Source organism: Aptenodytes forsteri, unplaced genomic scaffold, assembly GCF_000699145.1.
Source record: "Aptenodytes forsteri isolate BGI_AS27 unplaced genomic scaffold, ASM69914v1 Scaffold321, whole genome shotgun sequence".
In the NCBI taxonomy this organism is placed as follows: Eukaryota; Metazoa; Chordata; class Aves; order Sphenisciformes; family Spheniscidae; genus Aptenodytes; species Aptenodytes forsteri.
This window is the reverse complement of record NW_008795030.1, coordinates 1,818,321-1,838,320: the sequence shown is the minus strand read 5'-3', so window position 1 is coordinate 1,838,320 and position 20,000 is coordinate 1,818,321. Positions and strand designations below refer to the sequence as shown.

General features: G+C 44.7%; 1 protein-coding gene across 7 annotated transcripts in view; it reads left to right on the top strand.

Moving 5' to 3' along the window:
• The window catches only part of SRRM1 (serine and arginine repetitive matrix 1), a 16,916-nt gene extending 5,521 nt beyond the window's left edge, over positions 1-11,395 (top strand). For 2 of the 7 annotated variants that reach the window (XM_019471264.1, XM_019471263.1), the window contains 11 exons: positions 1-173; positions 735-854; positions 2,383-2,654; positions 2,799-2,879; positions 3,219-3,305; positions 3,982-4,126; positions 6,339-6,443; positions 6,800-7,261; positions 8,165-8,351; positions 9,116-9,310; positions 9,532-11,395. The exon at positions 1-173 is cut by the window's left edge and continues 31 nt beyond it. In XM_019471264.1, the coding sequence (XP_019326809.1) occupies positions 1-173; positions 735-854; positions 2,383-2,654; positions 2,799-2,879; positions 3,219-3,305; positions 3,982-4,126; positions 6,339-6,443; positions 6,800-7,261; positions 8,165-8,351; positions 9,116-9,310; positions 9,532-9,636 (1,932 nt within the window). In that variant the 3' untranslated portion in view covers positions 9,637-11,395. The remainder of the gene's footprint in view (positions 174-734; positions 855-2,382; positions 2,655-2,798; positions 2,880-3,218; positions 3,306-3,981; positions 4,127-6,338; positions 6,444-6,799; positions 7,262-8,164; positions 8,352-9,115; positions 9,311-9,531) is intronic. The other 5 variants (XM_019471259.1, XM_019471260.1, XM_019471265.1 and 2 more) reach the window with 5 other exon arrangements.
• Positions 11,396-20,000: the final 8,605 nt, after the last annotated feature.

The following is a 20,000-nucleotide window of genomic DNA, read 5'->3' as shown; positions in this document are numbered from 1 at the left end:
CCTGTACCAGAGATTAAGGAAACTTCACCAGAACGTAATTCAAAGAAGGAGAGAGAGAAGGAAAAAGAGAAGACTCGTCAAAGATCCCCAACTCGGTCCAAGTCAAGGTCAAGATCTCGATCACGTTCTCCATCTCATTCTCGACCAAGAAGGCGTCATAGATCACGGTCAAGGTAGGACTTCAATTTATCTTGATTGTGAAGGTTGAGAAGTGAGTATTTTCTTCTGAAGGTGCCACTTAATGTAATGTTCTCAGTGAAAGCAGTGATGTTTTTAGAGCTGTTGAGCTACGGGATGTTTTAGGCCAAATGAGAAAGATGCGTTCGATGGATAAATGTGTTTGGGAGTTGTTTTCTTCCTATCAGTTCATGAGAAGACGCTCACAGTGACTAACACTGACTGGCGAAAGAATGGGGTACTTAATGCTGAGTATGGCACTTGTTAGTGGGAATTGTGTAGCCTTCTTTTAGGAGATAGGTTTGATGCTGAAGATGTTGTAAATTACTTTTTTTTTTTTCCTTTTTTTGGATTATTTTACTTCTTAGCAGAGAGGTGTTGGTAAATTTTAAAGCACTGATTGTGTCTGAATGTACCACTTTGCATCATAATCTAAATGCCATTTTAATGTGATGTACTTGGAGAAAAGCAACTTTACACTCAGTGCCCTGAGGATAAATTTCCTCAAATCTGAAAATTAGATAGTTGCTTTTCATTTGAATTTTTGATTGTGACAGGTCTTACTCCCCTAGAAGGCGACCAAGCCCAAGACGACGGCCATCTCCAAGGAGAAGGAGCCCTCCGAGGCGAATGCCTCCCCCACCCAGACACAGAAGAAGCAGATCCCCTGTGAGGCGGTAAGATTCCCTTTTTTGAGACAACTGAAAATGTTAAACTTTGAAAGTTGAAGGGAACATAAGTTGTGAGGAATGAGCGTTACCAAAATTACCCTGTTGACCTTACCTTAGTGCTGTCAGGTACATGATTTGAGTGATGGAAAAACTGCAGTGTCGTATTTCATAAGTGTGTTGTGGGGGAACATAATAGTAGCTGTGAAACGATTTCTTTTGAGTTGAAATAGTGATGAGACTTCCACCTTTTTTGAAAAGTGGCAATTTCAGAACTGTAACTTCTTCAAATGGCTCTGGATAGCTCCCAGCCTAGATTGACATGACATCTTTTATGACTTTTTTGCTTAAGTCTTAATACTTTTTTTTCCCTGCTTGGGGGAGAAATTAGAACAAGTAACTGGATTTTACTTGTTGGCAGTTTTTTAATTATGACTTACATTTCCATCACATAAAATTAAAATAAGAATTAAATTTTGACTTGAAATGTGTTTACTCTTCATGTTCTTTTACTTAAAAAAATCCTCAAGGTCTGCTCTCTGATGTTGGAGGTTACGTTTTTGACAGCATAAGCAATTGTTCTAGTAGCAAAGCTCTGAGTTGCCTTGCAAAGAAAATTACATACTTATGGCAATGTCAAAGTAGACATTTGTCTTCAGAGGAAGAGAATAGATTCCTACCTTCTTCACAGGAAGAGAATTAAAGCGATGCTTCCTGTGTACAGCAGTTGTTCTTCTTTAGGAAGGAACAGTTCTTCCTTTTTATGACAAGGTGATGACTATTTTTTTCCCTGAGTTTGTAAAGATGTTCATTTCACACAGTTACCGGGAAAACTGTGAAAAGTATCAGACATGTATGTTGCAAGATGTACAAGAGCTCCCTTTCAGCAAATGTTTATCTCACTCAAGGTAGGGTTTCTTTTTTCCAGGTTCTCAGGAATTCTGCAGCCAAAGGTGGATTCTGCAGGTACACAATTGCAACAGAACTTGCCACAAATTTTGCCGCAGAATTCTAGAGGCCTTACCTTTTTAAAATGATAAAGTAAAGATGAAAGACTAAAAGATAAGAATGGGTAGATTGATTCTGAATAGTTAAGTTGTCTGAAATTTTTACCTCCTGGTATAAAAACTTTTTAGCATACTTGCACACTAAACTCTTAAACAGATCTGTTCTGAAGATCGTTAAATCACACGTGCTAACACGGAGAATTCTCTTAACCATCCAAAAGTTAAGAGAGCCCAAAGAAAACTAATTGCTCCCAGGAGAAGAGCTTAGTTGTAGTCTGTAGATTGACAGAAAGCAAGCAAAGGTAACACTAACAATTTTTTGCTCACTATGTAGTTTAAAAATAACTGTGAAAGATTGGTGGTTATTCTCCTATTCTACAAACCAAGTGTTGAAGGCTGTCCACCATGTTTTGGAAGTGCTCTTGTATGTGGCTCTATATATGTGCTTGCAAACAAATGCGATTCTGTGTTCGTGCTCAAACATGCCTTAAGCTGGCTAGTCAGAATCTAATGTTATATTTAATTTACAGGAGAAGACGGTCATCAGCATCCTTATCTGGCAGTAGCTCTTCCTCCTCCTCCTCACGTTCCCGATCACCACCAAAGAAACCACCTAAAAGAACTGTATCCAGTCCTCCTCGTAAAACGCGTAGGCTCTCTCCTTCGGCAAGCCCTCCTAGGCGGAGGCACAGACCATCCCCACCAGCAAGTCCACCTCCAAAACCACGTAGGTCTCCAACACCCCAGCAGTCGAATCGTGCAAGAAAAAGCCGTGGCTCTGTTTCGCCTAGCAGAACATCAGGTAATCAAATAAAAATTTGTATTCCAGCAGCTTTATCATTTTGTGCTTTTGTTGTCTCAAAGACGGTGTGTACGGTTTGTATGAGCAGAAAAGCATGCAAGAATGTAACAAATTGCAACCAAGTTATTTGACTTTATCTTTTAGCACCCAAACATAAGAGTTCCGAAAAAAGAGAATCTCCTTCGCCAGCACCAAAACCAAGGAAAGCAGAACTGTCTGAATCAGGTATGGCTCTCACTTTTCAACACTGGTTTTGGGTGGGGTTTTTAATCAAAGATGCACGACAATAAAAGGTAGTGGTAAAGTGCTGAACCCTCTTGATAGACTGGCATTGAAAGCAAGAGTTTTCAGAGGTATAAAGATGATCACTCATACTGCCTCAAATACTCCATCCAAGCTCTCTTGGAAAAAGCTCAGCCAAAGTGTATTCCAGCCTCAGTGTTATCTTAAGAATTTGGGGGGAGCATGCTTGATGATCTGCTGTAATACGACTTTGCTTCTGCCTGAATAAGGCAAATTTGTATCTTCGGTTTAAATATTCTGTCCATGTATGTACTTTTTCAGAGGAAGATAAAGGTGGTAAAATGGCTGCAGCAGACTCTGTTCAACAGAGGCGTCAGTACAGAAGGCAAAATCAACAGTCTTCATCTGGTATGGATGATATAGATTTCCTAAAACTGGATTGCAGTTTACTTTTGCAGAAAGTAGTTAATGTTAAGTTCAAATACTGATGAAAATTATTTGCTATGTGCACTGCAGCACTATTGTAAACTTAATTCTAGATTTACCACTGATAATGAAATCACTTTAATTATTACTCATGAGGAATAAAGTATAATTTTTAAAGGTTATGGTATATCTCCTGTGAATTGGTTCGCATCTTTAAAAGTTGCACTTTTAAACTCTTAACATCACACACAAATATTGTTTGCTATGGATTACTTAATCTGTTGTTGCATTAGGTTATTTCCTAATATTTTGGACTCTTGTATGCTTGAGATCAGTAAATTAACCTGGGCCTAGTGTAGGTTTTTGTCCACTTCATGTTTCTGTAAGTAACTGCAGTTCACCTTTTAAATTACCTGGCTAGTTGAATTTTATGTGGACAGTTAGGTTGCTGCAAATATTTTACTTGGCTCCGATGGATTTATTTATCGCTTGACTTCAACTAACATTTTTAGTTGAACTGCTTTCAAATAGAGGTTTCTTATTTTGTGGGAGAGGAGGTTAGTACTGCAGTTTAAACCGCAGTTATAACCCTATCAGTAAGTGTGTTAACAGTGTCATGAGAATAATTTTCCAGAGAGTGATTCTTCTACGTTTATAGATTCTGGTTCTTCATCTTCATCTGAAGAGGAAAGACCTAAAAGATCCAATGTGAAGAATGGGGAAGTTGGTAGACGCCGACGCCATTCACATTCACGCAGTCCATCACCGTCTCCACGAAAACGACAGAAGGAATCCTCCCCTCGGTAATTTCTTCTTAAGTTGAACGTAACTGACATCTTTTTTTTTCCTAACTATTGACTTCATGTTGTTGTTTGTCTGCTATGCAACTGTCAGCACATACACAACAGAATTAAGTCGTGTCCAGTTTGCCCAATCTTGTTTCAAGATTGCATTCTTGTTGTGCTCATTTGGTAAGAATTACTCTGAACTTTATTTGAATATGTTCATTTTTGCCTCAAATATATGGCAGATAGATTTGTGTTGTTTTGTTTTTCCTCCACTGCTATCAGGATGCAGATGGAAAAGAGGTGGCAATCGCCAGTGATGAAAAGGTTGGTTAGAAGTTAATCTGTTAAACAGAAAATCATTTAGACAGGCTCTCATTTATTTTGTCATGGATAAGTACTTGCCATCCTTTGTCCTTTGGACTTGCGCACTCAAAAGTAGTAAGGTGAGGGAAATTCAGACTGATGTGTTCCTTAATGCGTTGGATCTGGGACCATTTCACTGGCAAAAAAAAAAAATGAACACCTGCTCCATCTCCTTCATTGTTCACTATTTGTTAATTCACATAAGCCTGTAACAGCTAAAAACATTAATGTTATTAGCATCTTACCGATGCCTGAAAACAACGGAATGCTTGCATTCTTCAGGGGTTTTCTTGTTCCATATACACAGATTTGAAAGGTGGGTGAGCTTTACTTTGTATTCTTGCTGCCATTCACGTTCTGGCTAAAACCCTTCCGTAGACTTGCAACGAGTGATTTAAGATCTTGATGTTCTGGGTCACAGATAATTGGAATTTTTCTAAAGTCTTATTCCTGCATTCATGAGATATTTGGAACTACTGGTAGTAGACTAGTAGTGAACACCTACTTTATTTTCTCTTTTTTTATGTAAGCAATATTGTTAAGACTTTCATTTGTGAAATTGCTTGCTCTGTTGATCTCAGAATATAGGAAGGTGCGGGAAGCTGGGTGCTTGATGGGTTTATTAATCTGATGTAATGACCCTGGTGAGCAATCTGTAATCAGGACTTAGCTAGAATATAGTTGCAGCGTACATAATGATGTATGAGATTAAGTATGACTAATTCTACAAATGTAGACCATTCTAATTATGGATCTTGTCAAACAATTCTATGTAAAACAGATTGGAATTCAAAGATCTTCATCTATTTTGCAACATACTAAGTTCACCTACTCCTTATTGTGTAAATACACGTTTAACTAGGGCAACTATGACGTTTGAGGGTTGGTATTTTTTTGGATAATAAAAGAACGTTGTCTTTTGGAGCAAACTCTTATCTATAAAAAGTGTAACTCATTGCCTTGGAGAACAACAGCCAGTGTATTTGAAATGAAGTCGCAGGTTATGTAGATAAGCTGCTTTGCTTTTTTCATTACTCTCATTTTTTTCCTTTATCCAGTCATTTTGTCTGAATTGCTTTTTAAAAAAAGGAATGTTTTACTTTACAAAATACCAATATTCTTCTCCTTTAAAACTCTAGGAAAGTATGTGTTTGATTAAAATTTCCTGTCCCAGAAGTCAGTTGTAAAACTTGCAGAGCAGAAAATGGCTCATTTTGTGAATAATTTTAATTCAGGTAGCTGCAGTTTAGCAACAGCTCTGATTTTTCTCTACATTTCAAGAAATAAGTCATTTTGGATTTCAGATCTATAGATAAAAGTTGTTTTCAAGAGTACAGTTTCACACTGTTTAATCTGATCCAACTTCAGACTGCTGCTGAACGCGGTTTTGGTCTGCCTGACGTGGCTGGGCAATCCCAGTTCCTCCCTTGTGTTGGATCCAGCAATCACGCCACTGCATGACAACAAAGGTGTTTTTTTGGATTAGTCTCCTGGTGGATCAGTAAGCTGGTCTGACTCATTAGATGATCACTAGATTCAGTGCAAGGGAAACGGCAGGAATGAGCTTTCAGGAGAAGAAAATGGGAGAGAGTTGGGCTTCCTCTTTGGCTACAGGATGTGAATAGACCAGGTTAAGTAGAATGTGAAATTGTCTCATGACTGCTGTAGTGGGCTCTGAAAATTACAGTGAAATTATGTGTCGTCTCACACTCTTCAGAAAGACGAGTATATTTTTTCCATCTTCTAACAGAATTTCATTTTGAAGTGCGTGAACAAGATGATTTTGTATAGTGAAAGCAGAAGAACAAAAAAGAATGACATGGCTCAATTGCAACTTCTCTGAGAAATCCCTTTATCTCTTTAGTAGGAGGAGGAGAAGTCCATCGCCCCCACCAGCCAGGCGGCGACGCTCTCCTTCACCTGCCCCTCCTCCTAGGCGGCGGCGGTCACCTTCATTACCTCGTCGAAGGTAGTGTATTGCATTTTTGTCATGAAGTGGTTGCTTTTGGTTTGTTGACTTCCAACTATGACGTGTAAAAAGAAATGCCATGATTGAGGAAACCAGTTCCTTGATTCACAGTTACTGAGGGAAATGTAGTTTTGCTAGTGAGATTTTGCGCGGTGGGTGTGTGGCCTGGGTATCATTTGATTGCTGTATCAAAGACTGAATAACACCCATTAAGCTGATTTTGAAAAAGTTTGGTATTAAGTAAAGTTTTAAAGAATTTTTAGAGGAATTCTATTTCCCCTCTTTGGGCGAATTGCAAGACACTTGTAACTAATTCACGTGCCTACGTGGCACCTGAACGTTTGTTTTCTCTGTAGGTCTCCATCACCACCCCCACGCAGACGCTCACCTTCTCCGCGGAGATACTCTCCACCGATACAGAGACGATATTCTCCTTCTCCACCACCTAAGAGAAGAACGGCTTCTCCTCCTCCCCCGCCTAAACGAAGGGCATCACCTTCTCCACAGTCAAAACGCAGAGTCTCCCATTCACCACCGCCAAAACAAAGGAGCTCGCCAGCTGCTAAAAGGCGTTCACCTTCGCTATCTTCCAAGCACAGGAAGGGATCTCCTCCCAGTAGGTCCAATCGGGAAACACGTTCTCCACCACAAAACAAAAGGCATTCACCTTCACCACGGCCTAGAGCTTCTCATACCTCTGCAAGCCCACCACCACCACGAAGGGGAGCTTCAGCTTCACCCCAGAGAAGACAGTCTCCATCTCCAAGCACTAGACCCATCAGGAGGGTGTCAAGAACGCCAGAACCTAAGAAGACAAAGTAAAAAAATCTGTCTTTATTGTTGGTGGTTTTGTGAGGGTTGTTTTTTTTTGTCTTGCTTTAATGCAGTGGGAATAGCATTAAAATGGTTCTCATATCTTGAGATTGCTCAAGCGTTGGTGGCTCTGTTCAGCTTCCACCATCATAACGTTGCTTTTCGGAAGTTTATTAGATTGGAAGCATCTGTTAAAATAAAGTGCAACATGGGGAGAAGCATTAAAGAGGCTTTGTGTAGGGTTTGAGGAGTCTTCTAATAGCACAACAAAACACTGGGACTGAGCAGGTGAAAAGAAGTTCGAGAGAAGTTTTGTTGCTAGTTTTGTTTAAAGAGAAATGAGCTTTCTCTTATTTTAAAGCTAACTGCAGAAGGGAACCAACGCTTTTCATTAGCTCATAAATAATTTCTAAGTGGTCATCCAAGAGGGGAAAAACCCCCCACATTTAGAATTTTAGCAGTTTTCTTTAGTGTGATGCCGCTCTTAGGAGCAGATAGTCAAAAGTATGGTGCTGGCTTATTAATTCAGAAAGACAATATAGCTGAAGGCAATGTCTTGCACTCTTTCTTCATTGGATGATAAAATAGCATTGCTATTCTCTTGACTTTTAATGTGGTTATAAATTAGTAATATCGGAAGAAAGGGAGCAATCATTCCTGAACAACGATAGTAGTATTCACAAGCTATCAAGTTGCAATATCCTTTTGCATTATGGATCCACGGTGGTATTAGATTGTTTTGCCTTTTGTACCATATGCCAGCAAAGCAACTACTCAGTTCTTAAGTGGCAGCTCAACCAACTTAGAAGCACGTATGTTCATCTGGCTTTTTCGTTAACTTTTACTTTCTTGTTTTGTCTCTTGTATCTCTAACACTAGAATCTAAGTGTAGCTCTTCTATTTTTAAGGGCTTCCACGCCAAGTCCACGATCTGCGAGACGGGTGTCTTCATCACGGTCTGCGTCAGGATCACCTGAGCCAGCACCGAAAAAACATCAAGGACCTCCATCTCCTACTCGGTCTCGTTCCCCTTCTGCAAACTGGTCACCTGCAAAAAAGGCTAAAAGCCCAACTCAGAGCCCATCGCCTGCAAGGGTATTTGTTTGCTAATAAAAGCAATCCTGTTTTGCGTTATATGGCAAGTTGTTTTCGTGAAGACTTAGCTGCTGAACAGCTCTAAGCTTATTCACATGAAAAAAAAAATCCTTGGATTGATTTTTTTTTTTTCATAGTTAAAAAAACTTGTTAAAAACAATTTGTAGCATAAATTTTTCAAATTTAACATCTCTGAGTCTGAAAAAAAAGTGGTGGTGTACATCAATTTTAACTTCTGGAAGAAAAGGCTTTCTCATTTCATGAGACTACATGAGTTTCATCATGGTCCACAGCATGAGGTGGTCTTATTTATGCTCAGTAGACTTAGATGCAGACTCAGGCTGTTCCTAATAGGAAGAGAACAGGTTGTTTGGCATCCTTATCTGTTCTCCTGAGGTGTTTCCTAGGGACGCTTCCATTCTTTGCCAGGGGAGTGTTTGAGGGAGTTGGGCTCCACCTGCAGTATTAATTTTTATGAGGAGGCTTGCCTGCCATCGCTGTGACCAGCACATCGAGTTTGCACGGTGTTACGTTCCGTTTTGAACAGACGCAGCACAGCCGTGCGTTACAGTATCTGTCTTCCAGGACTGCTTCTGTCAGTTGATGGGGAATGTGACTTTCCCCCCTGTTCTGAAGACGGTGTTGAGTTTACTGAGTTTCAGATGTTGCTCAGTCCGTTCAAGTTTCCCAGGATGGTTGTGGGCTTGTTTTAACAACACTTGGAAGCCTTAGGAATGTAATATCTGTTGAATTGTTCGTTACAGAATTCAGATCAAGAAGGGGGTGGAAAGAAGAAGAAGAAAAAGAAGGATAAGAAGCATAAAAAGGATAAAAAGCACAAGAAACACAAAAAACATAAGAAGGAGAAGGCTGCAGCGGCTGCAGCAGCTGCCGCTGTGGCTGCAGCAGATACCACCTCGGCACAGGAAGACCAGGAAGCAGAGACAGAACCCAAAAAGGTAGGAATTTGGTGCCTGTGCTTTGCTTTTGTCCCAGTCCAGTGTAAGAAAATAGATGGAGATGAATGCGCGTAGTACTCTTGAGGGTCTAAACGGCAGTCTCGCTTCAGAAATGCTACGTAGTGTCTCATGATTTTACTCGACGATTTGCGGTACGGGGGGGGGGCTGCAGCCTGGCTTAGCTTTCAGTGTTTGAAGAAATGCCTTGTCTTTGTTTGAAGGAGACAGAGAGTGAACCAGAAGACAACCTTGATGATCTAGAAAAACACCTGCGGGAGAAGGCACTGAGGTCAATGAGGAAGGCGCAAGTGTCACCACCATCCTAGGCTGAATCCTTTGATATAATGTACATTTTATTTGGTTTGTACTCAGAATTCAATTTCAAATTGCTAAATGTGTTTGAGCTTTAGAATATAACATTTGTTGTAATAATTGCTAGGTTGAGGTTCACCATGTACAAAGGGCATGGATTTACATTACAAAAGGTGTCCACAGTGTACTAGTGACATTCTTTCATTGACAGTCAACATAATTTCATTTAGAGTGAGACTTTTTAGAAGCAGTAGGAATTTGTTTTGAAGGTTTTAAACATGACCGTCGATTCCCTAGTTTCTTTTGAAATTCAACAAAGCCTTTAGCATAATTTGCGAGGGTCCCATTTGACTTCTTTTGTATCCACTTACATTACGCTACTAACCTTTGTGGTTTGTAAGCTTGCCCAGAAGTAAAACCACTGCAGAATTACCGAGGAAGTACGTATATTTTAATGCTTTCTACTGTTGCCTGTATAGTCTCCATTAAAGCGAATCAAGAATAGCAGTTTAGAGTGGTACATAAATGAAAGCATGTTGTTTACCAGGACACTGTGGGTTTATATTGATGTAACATGTTGATTTGGAACACTGGAATTTCATTTGTATTTTTATGTTCTTTTTTTAAAGGGCAGTTTCCATGATCAGCAGTCCCAGAAAAATTCCTTCAGTTACATAAATTTTGTTTGTGAGATGTCGTTGCCCCGTTCATAAATCTTGTCTCGTTACGGTTCTTCTGAATGGTATAAGCAACTTTCAGAGATGTGGTCTTTGAAAGCTTGAGGAACCTGAACTTTGGATATTGTCATGTTTTCACTGTTTTTTGTTTTTGTTTTTTTAACTAAAGCTATATAAAGCTTGTGGATTAAACAAAATAAATTTCTAAATTTAAACAGATGTTGGCTATTTTTATATGAACATTTACATTTGCTAATCAGCTTTCTTTTGTACAGGGTTAATGAATACAGGTATGAAAAAGTATTTGATCCAGTATGCCGGCCTCTGAAAAACTGGGGCTTTTGTTTTTAACTGTCCTGGGGTAGCAGAAACAGCCCTCTGTTAATGCAGTGATGCTCCAGTTGCGTCTGGATTGGTGTTCTTGCAAAGCAAGAGTAAACCAGGCACCTGGTCAGCACTCTGTTAGGATGGATAAGCTTAAAACAAACAAACGACATACTTGCTGGTGAAAATGGCTTGTCATAGCAAGTAAAACGTTTCAAGGTCCTGCAAGAAATGAACGGCAGGCTTGCATTAACTCAGTTCCAGGCTTTAGCCGTGTAAACTCTGGTTTGAATGCTCCTCTGAAGACCCCGGGCGGCTCGCTGCCTCTCTCATAATCATATTTGAAACTTGCTGGAGTGCTACTGTCGGATTTTTTTTTAAGAAATTCCAGCTCTGTTGCTGAAACCAAGTCAATTCTGAAGTCTAAGGTTCCTCTGGAAGGAGGAATGGAACATGCTCTTGAAAATTTTTGTTCTGCATCTGCAGTAGATGTGTCGTGCACGATTAAGTGTAGATATTTGATTAGTCTTTTTACTTGACATCGTGTAGGGTTTTAAAATAAAACAGGTATTATGTAGATACTGGATGGAAGGGGATCTCTTTAAAGTAGCTTCCTTCTGCACTTCCTTATATGCTGAATCTTTTGTTTCTTAGCAGAAGTATACATTGTATGCTAAAGTGCTTGTAAACTTAGTTCAACAACATTTGAATGTTGAGTATCATCTGTTATTAAATGTGTATAATAAATTCCAAGAACTTTCTGGACAAACACATTTTAAAAAGTACATCTGAGTGGATTTGGTGCTTATGAAACTACAGAACCGAACGACATCCCGTGCTAATCTCTTTGCCTCGTTCTTACTTGTTTTTTTCCCCCCTGTGATGTTCCTTGGCAGCACAAATGATTCTGAAATTTAGTCTTAAAAGACCGCACGTGTGCAGGCTTCGCAAGGAGTTAACGCTTCGTTCTTTATGATCTGCATCTCACTTTCATCTGGGTTTTGTGACCTCTGTGTGCCTTTTAATCTTGGGACTGGTAGAAGTTCCTTTAAATATATTCAGTACCTGAGTCACCGACTGCTTGTCTTCCCTCATACCTATTTTTCATCTCCTGCCTCCAGGACCGCGCTTTGCTGAAGGACCGCGCTGTTGATTTTGGACAAGCCGTGAAGGAAGGGCAGACCTTCCCAAGGCTGCCGGCTCTTCCCCCACCTTTTTCTGTCCTTTGGGGTTTCCATTGTTTAGGTGCTCCTTCCTTTTTTTTAAGATCTAGCCATAAAGAATGGTTTAAGTTTGAAAAGAGCAATTAAATACGCTCTTTAAGAAGAATAAAACTTCTAAATTGTGTTTAGTTTAATATTTTAATTCCTTCCCGCTTAGCCGTTTGTTCAAATACTAACGCCGCATTTAAACAGCACTCCGGTGGTAGCAAGCTGCCTCTTCTCGTGAGCAATCGCCCTGTTCCTCGCCGCTCTGCGTACCGTCGCACAGCTACTTTTTCGTACAGAATCACTCCGCTAGGACGACAGCCTTTCGCGTTTGTGTCTGTACTGTGAAACCTTGTCCGGGCGAACTGTTGCCTTACATCATTGAATTCCTCTCCTGAGCCTCTAACCGAGATCCCGTCATCCAAACCCAAACTCGTCTGATCTGTTCACCGCTCGATCTTCTCGGTTAACCTCTCGGCTCTCTTCCTCAACCCTTTTATTTGCAGTCGTGCTGCTGCAGTTCACAAAGTAACCGTGTAGGAGGCCTTGTGCGACAGGGCGGAACCTCCGGTGCATGAATCTCGCTCGCTCTTTCTATTCTGAAACTGCTAATGCCGTGTGTTTGCTTGTTGGTCAAGGCTGCCTTCCTGAAATGGCAGATACGTGGGTTCAGATAAGTGACTTGCCGGAATAACTGTATCTTAAACTACGCAAGGAAAAAGAAAAATTGGAGTTTAATTGGACTGTGTAATTTAGGTGAAACTGAGTCCACAGGAGAGAACGTGAGGATGAAGTGAGTCACTGGCAGGTCAATAGCCGTAGTTCATAAAGAAGAAAGATGTATTTGTTACGGCAACAGATGGGACGATAGCAGGGGTGTGTGCAAGAGTTGGAAGTTTATAGAAACTCAGTGTTGGATTATTAAATTTTTCCACTTGTGTGACTTTGGAAATTTGCCGAGGGAGTTCCGCGTGGACCAGCTTCCCGAGCTTCACACGCTCCGAAACTAATTTATGAATTGCCGTAACGTTCAGGACAAAGACGGTTCTTCTGCCGGTTTGGAAAACATCTAGTACTCCCTGAAAGCTGATGTAATCCGAATGGTAAACAAGGGCGGGAAGGCGGGTTCTGTGCTGTAAAACTTCACGTGTTAAAGCTCCTCCTTGCTCAGCTCCACCTTGTCTGACACGAGTTAATCCACGCAGGGGCCCAGACCTGGAGGACCGGCTAAGCGGGGGCTGTGATGGGAGGGCCGTTAACTCGGAGGAGCAGCCTGGACGTCACGTGCATTTTCGCGCTCTGCTGGCCGACTTCCCCAAAGGTCAAACCTCCTAACGCGTGTGTTTGGATAAAAAAGTAGCGCTCTTGGAAGCGTAGCTTTCGGCAGAGCGCTGAACTGTAGTTTGACCGAGTTTCAGCTGTGGCGTGTGATAGCTTGTGTTTTAGTGTAGGATCATCTCATAAAACCTTATCGTCTGCTTAGAGTCCGTGGTTACATGTCACGTGAGGGTCCAGCAAGGCAGTCACAGCACTGACAACGCTCCATTCGCGTCTCAGCCGGAGTCCAAAGCTGTAGCAGAGACTTTGGCAGGCGAGGGGGAACTGCCGCTCCTTCGAGGGGCTTTCCAGCTTCCTTCGCTTTGCTGAATAGGGTTTTTTTTCTCCCCTGTCATATTCACAGAACTCTGCAGTGGAACTGTTTGTTTCTCTCGATCAGGTCTCAGTCATTGTAACTAATTACCGTGGAAGTAGTATATCTCTTTTAAGGATAATAAAAAGATTATTAAATCTGAGAACAATGGCGTAGGCAGTTGGGTATTGCCAGGCTTTAATCAACAGTTCGACTTTCAAACTTCTTGCTTCAGCTCTCCTAGAATGAGTTCAAAGGGGTCGTAACTGCTCGAGTCCATTCAGCTGCGGCACGAAGCAAGACGATAGAGATGGTTCCCCACCCTGGTGCGCCCCGCTGGCTGGCGGTAGATGATGTCCTGGAACAGCGGCCCTTACCTGAGCTCTTTCGGTCTCGGAAATCAGACAGCTGCTTAAAGTGCAGCAAGAACGTCACCTCGTCCCTGCTGTATCGCACTCGTGAACGCGTACCGTACGTAAACTGTTTATCTTGTAACCCTGTCGTTGTTACAAGCCGGGTTCTGGCTGAAAGAAGCCGTTTGACTTAAGTTTTCTCTTGTTCAGGCTTAGTTCTGACTCGACTCAGTAGCACTTCCTTCTACTAAGGGTGAAGCGTAGCCAACGTCCATCATGCTTAAAAATCTTACGGTCCACTTCCGACAACTTGTGTTTGCTTCCTCGGTTGCCTGGAGGCAATCAGCGTGCAAATACGTGGGCAAGTTCTTTATTTGCCCGATTCTGTGCGTGGATTAAGCCTTGGGAAGTTGGCTGGGAAGAGTGGGATTGAGTTTAATTGACCTTAAAACAGTAGAACAACCAACGCACAGCCGGAGGTGACTGACTGTTCAGAGGGGTGGTCCTCCATTAGTCACTGTAGATTCATTACTGCCGCATTTGGCCGTTTTGCAGGGCTGGGTGAAGGGAGCTAACGCGAGCGGGGAGTTCCGTCGGTAACTCAGAGGCCGTGTGTGCCGTGTAGGTTTAGCAGGTGAAGGTGCTTACGAGAAGAGGGATTCGGCTGAGGGGCTCCCTGTGGTTTTTACCTTTAAAGGAAAGTATTTTGGGGTTTGCCTTAAACGCCAGCTGCGGTTATTGCAGGGCTTTGCCTTTTGGGGATACCCTTGAAGAAGCAGAGACAGGAGCTGCTCCCCCCCAGCCCCGCGCTCTGCCAGGGCAGGGTGCGCGTCCGAGTGCCTCTCAGCAGGTGGGGCTGGGAGCAGAGGGCAGGGCTGCGCGGGGGGAAGAACACCTCTGTCGCTGGATTCTGCCGGTTAAATCAAAATTAGATTTAAACATGTTTCACGAAATCGCTGTTCAAAATGATATCTGTTAAAGTCTAATTTATAGTTACCTACTGAACAGTTATTCTCTGTAGACACTTTCAGGAAAGGACACTGGAAGAGGGGCACGAAGCCTTATTTTTAAGAACATCGGTGCAGGACTTCAGTCCGTGGCCCAAAGATTTGGGTGTTTCAGTGGGAGAAAAGTGTTATTAACATTGTAAAATAGCCTTTAAGTAGGAGTTGTTCTTCACTAAGAGAAAGTTCAATTTCTTCACGATGCGAAACGGGAACAGTCCTGCACTCACTTGCCCCGTTCACTGAAGCATCAGCTGTTGATGACCATTAACGAAGAACAGTCGCGCAGCGCGGCAAAGCAGTAAACACTTTTCCAAAGAAAAATATATAGAAAACATAGCAAACTTTACCAAAACCGTTACAAGCTGTGCACGTGTTGAAGGAAGAGGTGTGCTTTGTGCTCAGAAGCACAGCAAGAAAGTACAAAAAGCAAAATTCCTCAAACGGATTCAGTTCCAGGCAGCGAAGAAGCAGCCGGGCTGAGCTTGTCCGCAAACCCGCCAAAGTAGCGCGGGAATTGCTCGGCTGCTCAGCTTCTGAAGAGGCAAACGGCTGGTAAAATCATCAGTCGTTGCAAAACAACTGAAAAAAATGTTCTCATGTTTTCTTTTGTTTGAATTACCTTTCACCTAAAGGCCGTTTGGCAAAAGAATGAGTAAAAATTGTTGTTGTAGTCAAAGAAAAAAAAAAAAAAAAAGGATGTGTTTAACAAAACCTGAACACGTGTGTTAACTCCGTGTGGTACCAGCTTAAACGCGTACAGGGATGGAGTACCAAGTTTGCAAAAAAATCGCCTCCAATTTAGAGTCAAGAGACTACAGAAGTGTAAATCACACGCTTCGAGGTTACACCAATTACCTTCCTGAAGAAAAATGAAACTACCAATGCAAAATAGGGTAAAACTGATTAGTTGAAAAGGTGCTTCCTGTCTGCTAATTTAAGCCAGGTTTAAAATTAATGATTTAAATTAATTCAAGCGGGCTAATAAGAAACGTTGGTTCCACCCCTCCCTCCTGGAGCAAGATAAAGCCGGGAGCTCTCAGCCCCCTGCCAGGGCAGAGCCCGACGTCTTCATGGCTGATGCTTTAGGAAATCTGGTGCTGGCTGCAGCTGGAGGCGAGAGAGCGGATGAGATGGAGACAGCCCGGTGCATTAGGGTAATTTCTAAGTCTGGACTAGCAAAGCCAGCTCTGGCCCGGCCTACAGTGGGGCCAGTTAATTAAATTTTATATCTTCACTTCTCATCTGCGAGCGGGTTTGCCTGTCGTTCACCAGCCTGGGGATGAACCGAAAGCTGTTGCTTGAGGGAGAAGGATCACAGCCGGTTTGTCGCGGAGCTAAAAGTGCTACTGGGAAGGAGGGGGGTTGGTTTGGGGGTTTTTTTCTTTTCTTTTTCCTCCAGTCTTTCATTGAAAAACATGAGCCGCAATGTGCTTCCTATGAGGTTCGCTGGCGTCTCGTATAGCTGAGAGGGGGCTGTGCCTGAGCAGCAAACAGGTATTGCGCAGAGCCAGCCCGAGCGTCCCGGGGAGGGGAAAAGCCGTGAAAACGCTTCCTTAGCTGGGAGTGTCATATTTTATAATGGGACGTGGCCGACTCCCGGGCCAGGTGAGTCAGTGTTTGACGCCCTAATCTGGCTGGGTGAGACTGGGATTAGAGGGCACAGTGACAGCAGTCACCTTGTGCCATACCTGCCTGTTTGTTCAGCAATGTTTTGCTTCTGTTTTCTGCTGAGGTTGTTCCGGATAACCCCAAAAATCAGCGCTGGGGGAAAGAGCGCGCTGGCTCCCAAACTGGGACCGGTGTCCGTGCTGGGAGCGCAGCTCCCCGGCGGCTCGAGGAGAGGATTTGCTGCAGAGGGGGGATGATTCTGAGCCTTTAGTGCAAGGTGTTTTAATCGCAAATTAATTACGTTTGGAGTTCCTATCGTGGCAGATTCCTCATCGGGAGCAATCCCTTGGGGGTTGCACGGTGAACACCTGCGGCAGCCGGTGGTGCGGGACTTGACCTCTGGGCCACGAGGGACCGGGGGAGGCTGCGCAGCCCCGGGGGACACACACACACAGGAATCATTTTTAACTCCCACATCTGTTTCCCCAGCCAGGCCACGCTGCAACGCACGATGTAATGAGTTAAGCAGCAGAAGGGATGTGGGGTCCGGCTGCGTCCTTCCTCCTATACAAAGGCAGGATGCAGTTGCCCCTCGGGCAGAGCGCCGTAGGTAGCCGTCGCTCACGAAATCAATGCCGCCTTTGTGCGCGGCATGGAGCACACAGCTGTGCGCGTCGTGAACAACAGTCATCGCGCGGGAGAAGGGAGATGAGACGGGAGCGGGCAGGAGCTGGCGGCGTGGCCACGAGGGCTGCGACACCGGCACCTGACCGCGATAGCGGCGTGTGACGCAACCCGTTCGGAGACAGATCTTGCTATTGCATTAAGGTAATAAACCCGGGGCGTAGGAGAAATGGAGAAGGACGTTGTCAAACAGATACCTGAGTGCTCAGGTTGCTCTTTCCAGCTGTGGGAGAGGAGCGGGGCTGGTCCGGTGCACGTGAGCCGCGTCTGCTAATCCCGGGCAGGGCTGGGCGATGCTCTGAATCCCCGGCCTGGGAAGCTCTGACTCCTTCTGTTTTACTTAAAAGAAAACACGGATAGCGGCTATTTTGGGAAAGCGACTCTGGGGGGGGAAGAATTGTTCAATTCCCCCGCAAAAGCTTTGTGTTAAATCCAGGGGCAGAGCTGCGGCTTGTGTTGTGGCTGTGCTGAAATACATGGGAGTTTTGGCTGCCGACGTCAGCTCGGGGATGGACCCTGGGAGACAAGTTTCAGCTCGTGCGGCCAGACTCACAAAAGCACGTCCATCACTTATCTGCTCGGCCAGATCTTCCTTTGAGTTTTCTCCTCACCCTTGACCTGTGCCGATGCCGTGTCCTGCTCCGGGCCGGCCCCAGGAGCACAAACCTTGGCTGCCTTCGTGGTGCCCCTGCCCTGACCCCTGACCCGGCACGTGCGGCGGGTGAAGTGAATGTCCCTGGTGGGACGGGCTGAGCCTGGGCTCCCGGCGCTGCGTGGAAAGCTCACGGAAGGGTATTTGCCTGGGGAGGGGCAGCGGCTTTTTGTAATTCCTCATTCAGGTTTTAAATGAGGAAAATAATCGGCTGCGTGCTTCAAATGAGACTGAAGCCAGCGGAGCAGCTGCAAAAAATTTCGATCCCTTTTGTGAATAACCCCCACGTGCTTCCCCTCTCCAGGAGGGGGGAAGCTCCCATTAAAAATTGACAGTCTCTCCGTCAGCTGGATTTTAATTCAGCGAGTGGATTTGACTACTGATGTGTAAAAATTACCTTTGTCAGTGCGATGATATTTTTTTAATGAGACAGAAATGGTTTGGCTCCTCTCCAGCTTATGCAAATCTTTGCGAGTCCACGTGCACCGGCGCAAGGGGACAAGAAGGGAAAACTACATTAAGTGCATGATTGGCGAAACAAAATTGAGCTCTTTCTTATTTATTTATTTTTAATCTGTTACAAGCATGTGAATGAATCCTTCTATTATTTATGCGGGAGGATAAAGGGAGCTGTTCTCGCAGCTTCGGGAGGAGGCAGACTCCGCTTTCAGCTTCAACTCTTCTTTCCAGACGAGGAAAGCGGACACCTCGCTGTTATCCAGAACAGAGATAAGTGAAGGTAGCTGTGCGAAAAGGGAGTAATTCACAGGTTTTGAGGGAGAATAGGGCGTTACCCAGGAGGAGACCATCTCCACCGGCGCAGGGCTCATGTCGGTGGTCTGTGGGTTCCCGGGGCCACGGCAGGGTAAATCTCACCGCAGGGTTTCCAGACGAGGAAAGCGGACACCTCGCTGTTATCCAGAACAGAGATAAGTGAAGGTAGCTGTGCGAAAAGGGAGTAATTCACAGGTTTTGAGGGAGAATAGGGCGTTACCCAGGAGGAGACCATCTCCACCGGCGCAGGGCTCATGTCGGTGGTCTGTGGGTTCCCGGGGCCACGGCAGGGTAAATCTCACCTCAGGAAAAAAAGCCTTTCACCCTCCCAAGGGCAATCAGACTATTTCAGCCGGAGCATCCTATGAGCCAAGTCACCCCAGCGTCCCCTCACTGCTCTGGATCGGCTGACGGGGTTGCTCCAGCCGTCAGCCCGAGCTGAAAACGCTGCTCTCCGGCGACAAGGCTTTGTTACGTGACTCGCCCAAATTACGCTGCGTGCACAGAGCACCTTGTCTGAAGGTTGGCCGCGTTGCCAGCGGGGACTTGGCCACTCTCCAGCTGCTGCTTCCTTCCTCCCTGCCCTCAGCGCAGCGTTCAGCGCCTTCCGCTGCCTGCGCCGCAGCGTGGAGACGCTGCAGCAAATGTTAATCTAATTTACTGCTCGGTGTCCTTTTCTGGGTGTTTTTCGCTGCGGGAGGAGGAGGGAGATGAGGCTGGTGCTGAGCTGGGGGTGCCGACTCACTGTGTAGAGCCAGGCAACTCATGGGAGCCCTCCCTCCTGCCTCAGTTTCCCCATCAGTACAGTGGGTTTAGCATTCCCTGGTGGCGTAACGAAGATTGATATTGATAAAATGCTCGGCGATGCTCATGCGATTAACATCATCTTCTGATGACTGAGACTCTTTTGGCAGTTAAAGAGGTGACTTTGCTGCGGTGAGACCGAGGAGCAGTACCCATGAGTACCGTGGCAGAAATACCCCAGGGCTTCGGGATGCATTTACTCATGTAACGCTTTTCCTAAAGCCCCCCGAGGCGCCTGGTGCTGGGGTCCCCCATGGCCAGACCCCAAACCCAGATAAACTTCAGACTCGGGGGGGGGGAAACAGAGGAGAGGAATGAAGATTTACAGTTGCAGGGATAAGAGCAAGTGGCAAAAGAAATACCCTCCCGGCTGTGCCATTCATCCCCCCCAAAAAAAGCATGTGGCAGCGGGCCGCGCGTGCGGGACAGGCTCGGGCTGGCCGGAGTCGCTGCAGCCCCCGGCCATCGCCGCGGTCCTTTGCAGCTCCCTTTGCCCGGCTTGGCCTTGCTTTGGCACCTGCGCCGTGCCGGCTTCGTCGGGGCCTTCCCCACGCCGCTGCGGCAGGACCACGGCTCTGAATGCTGCTATTGTGAGCCCCGCGGCCGCCTGGCTCCGCCGGGGAAGGGGCCCCGGCTCCCCCGCGTTTCGGGTAAGCT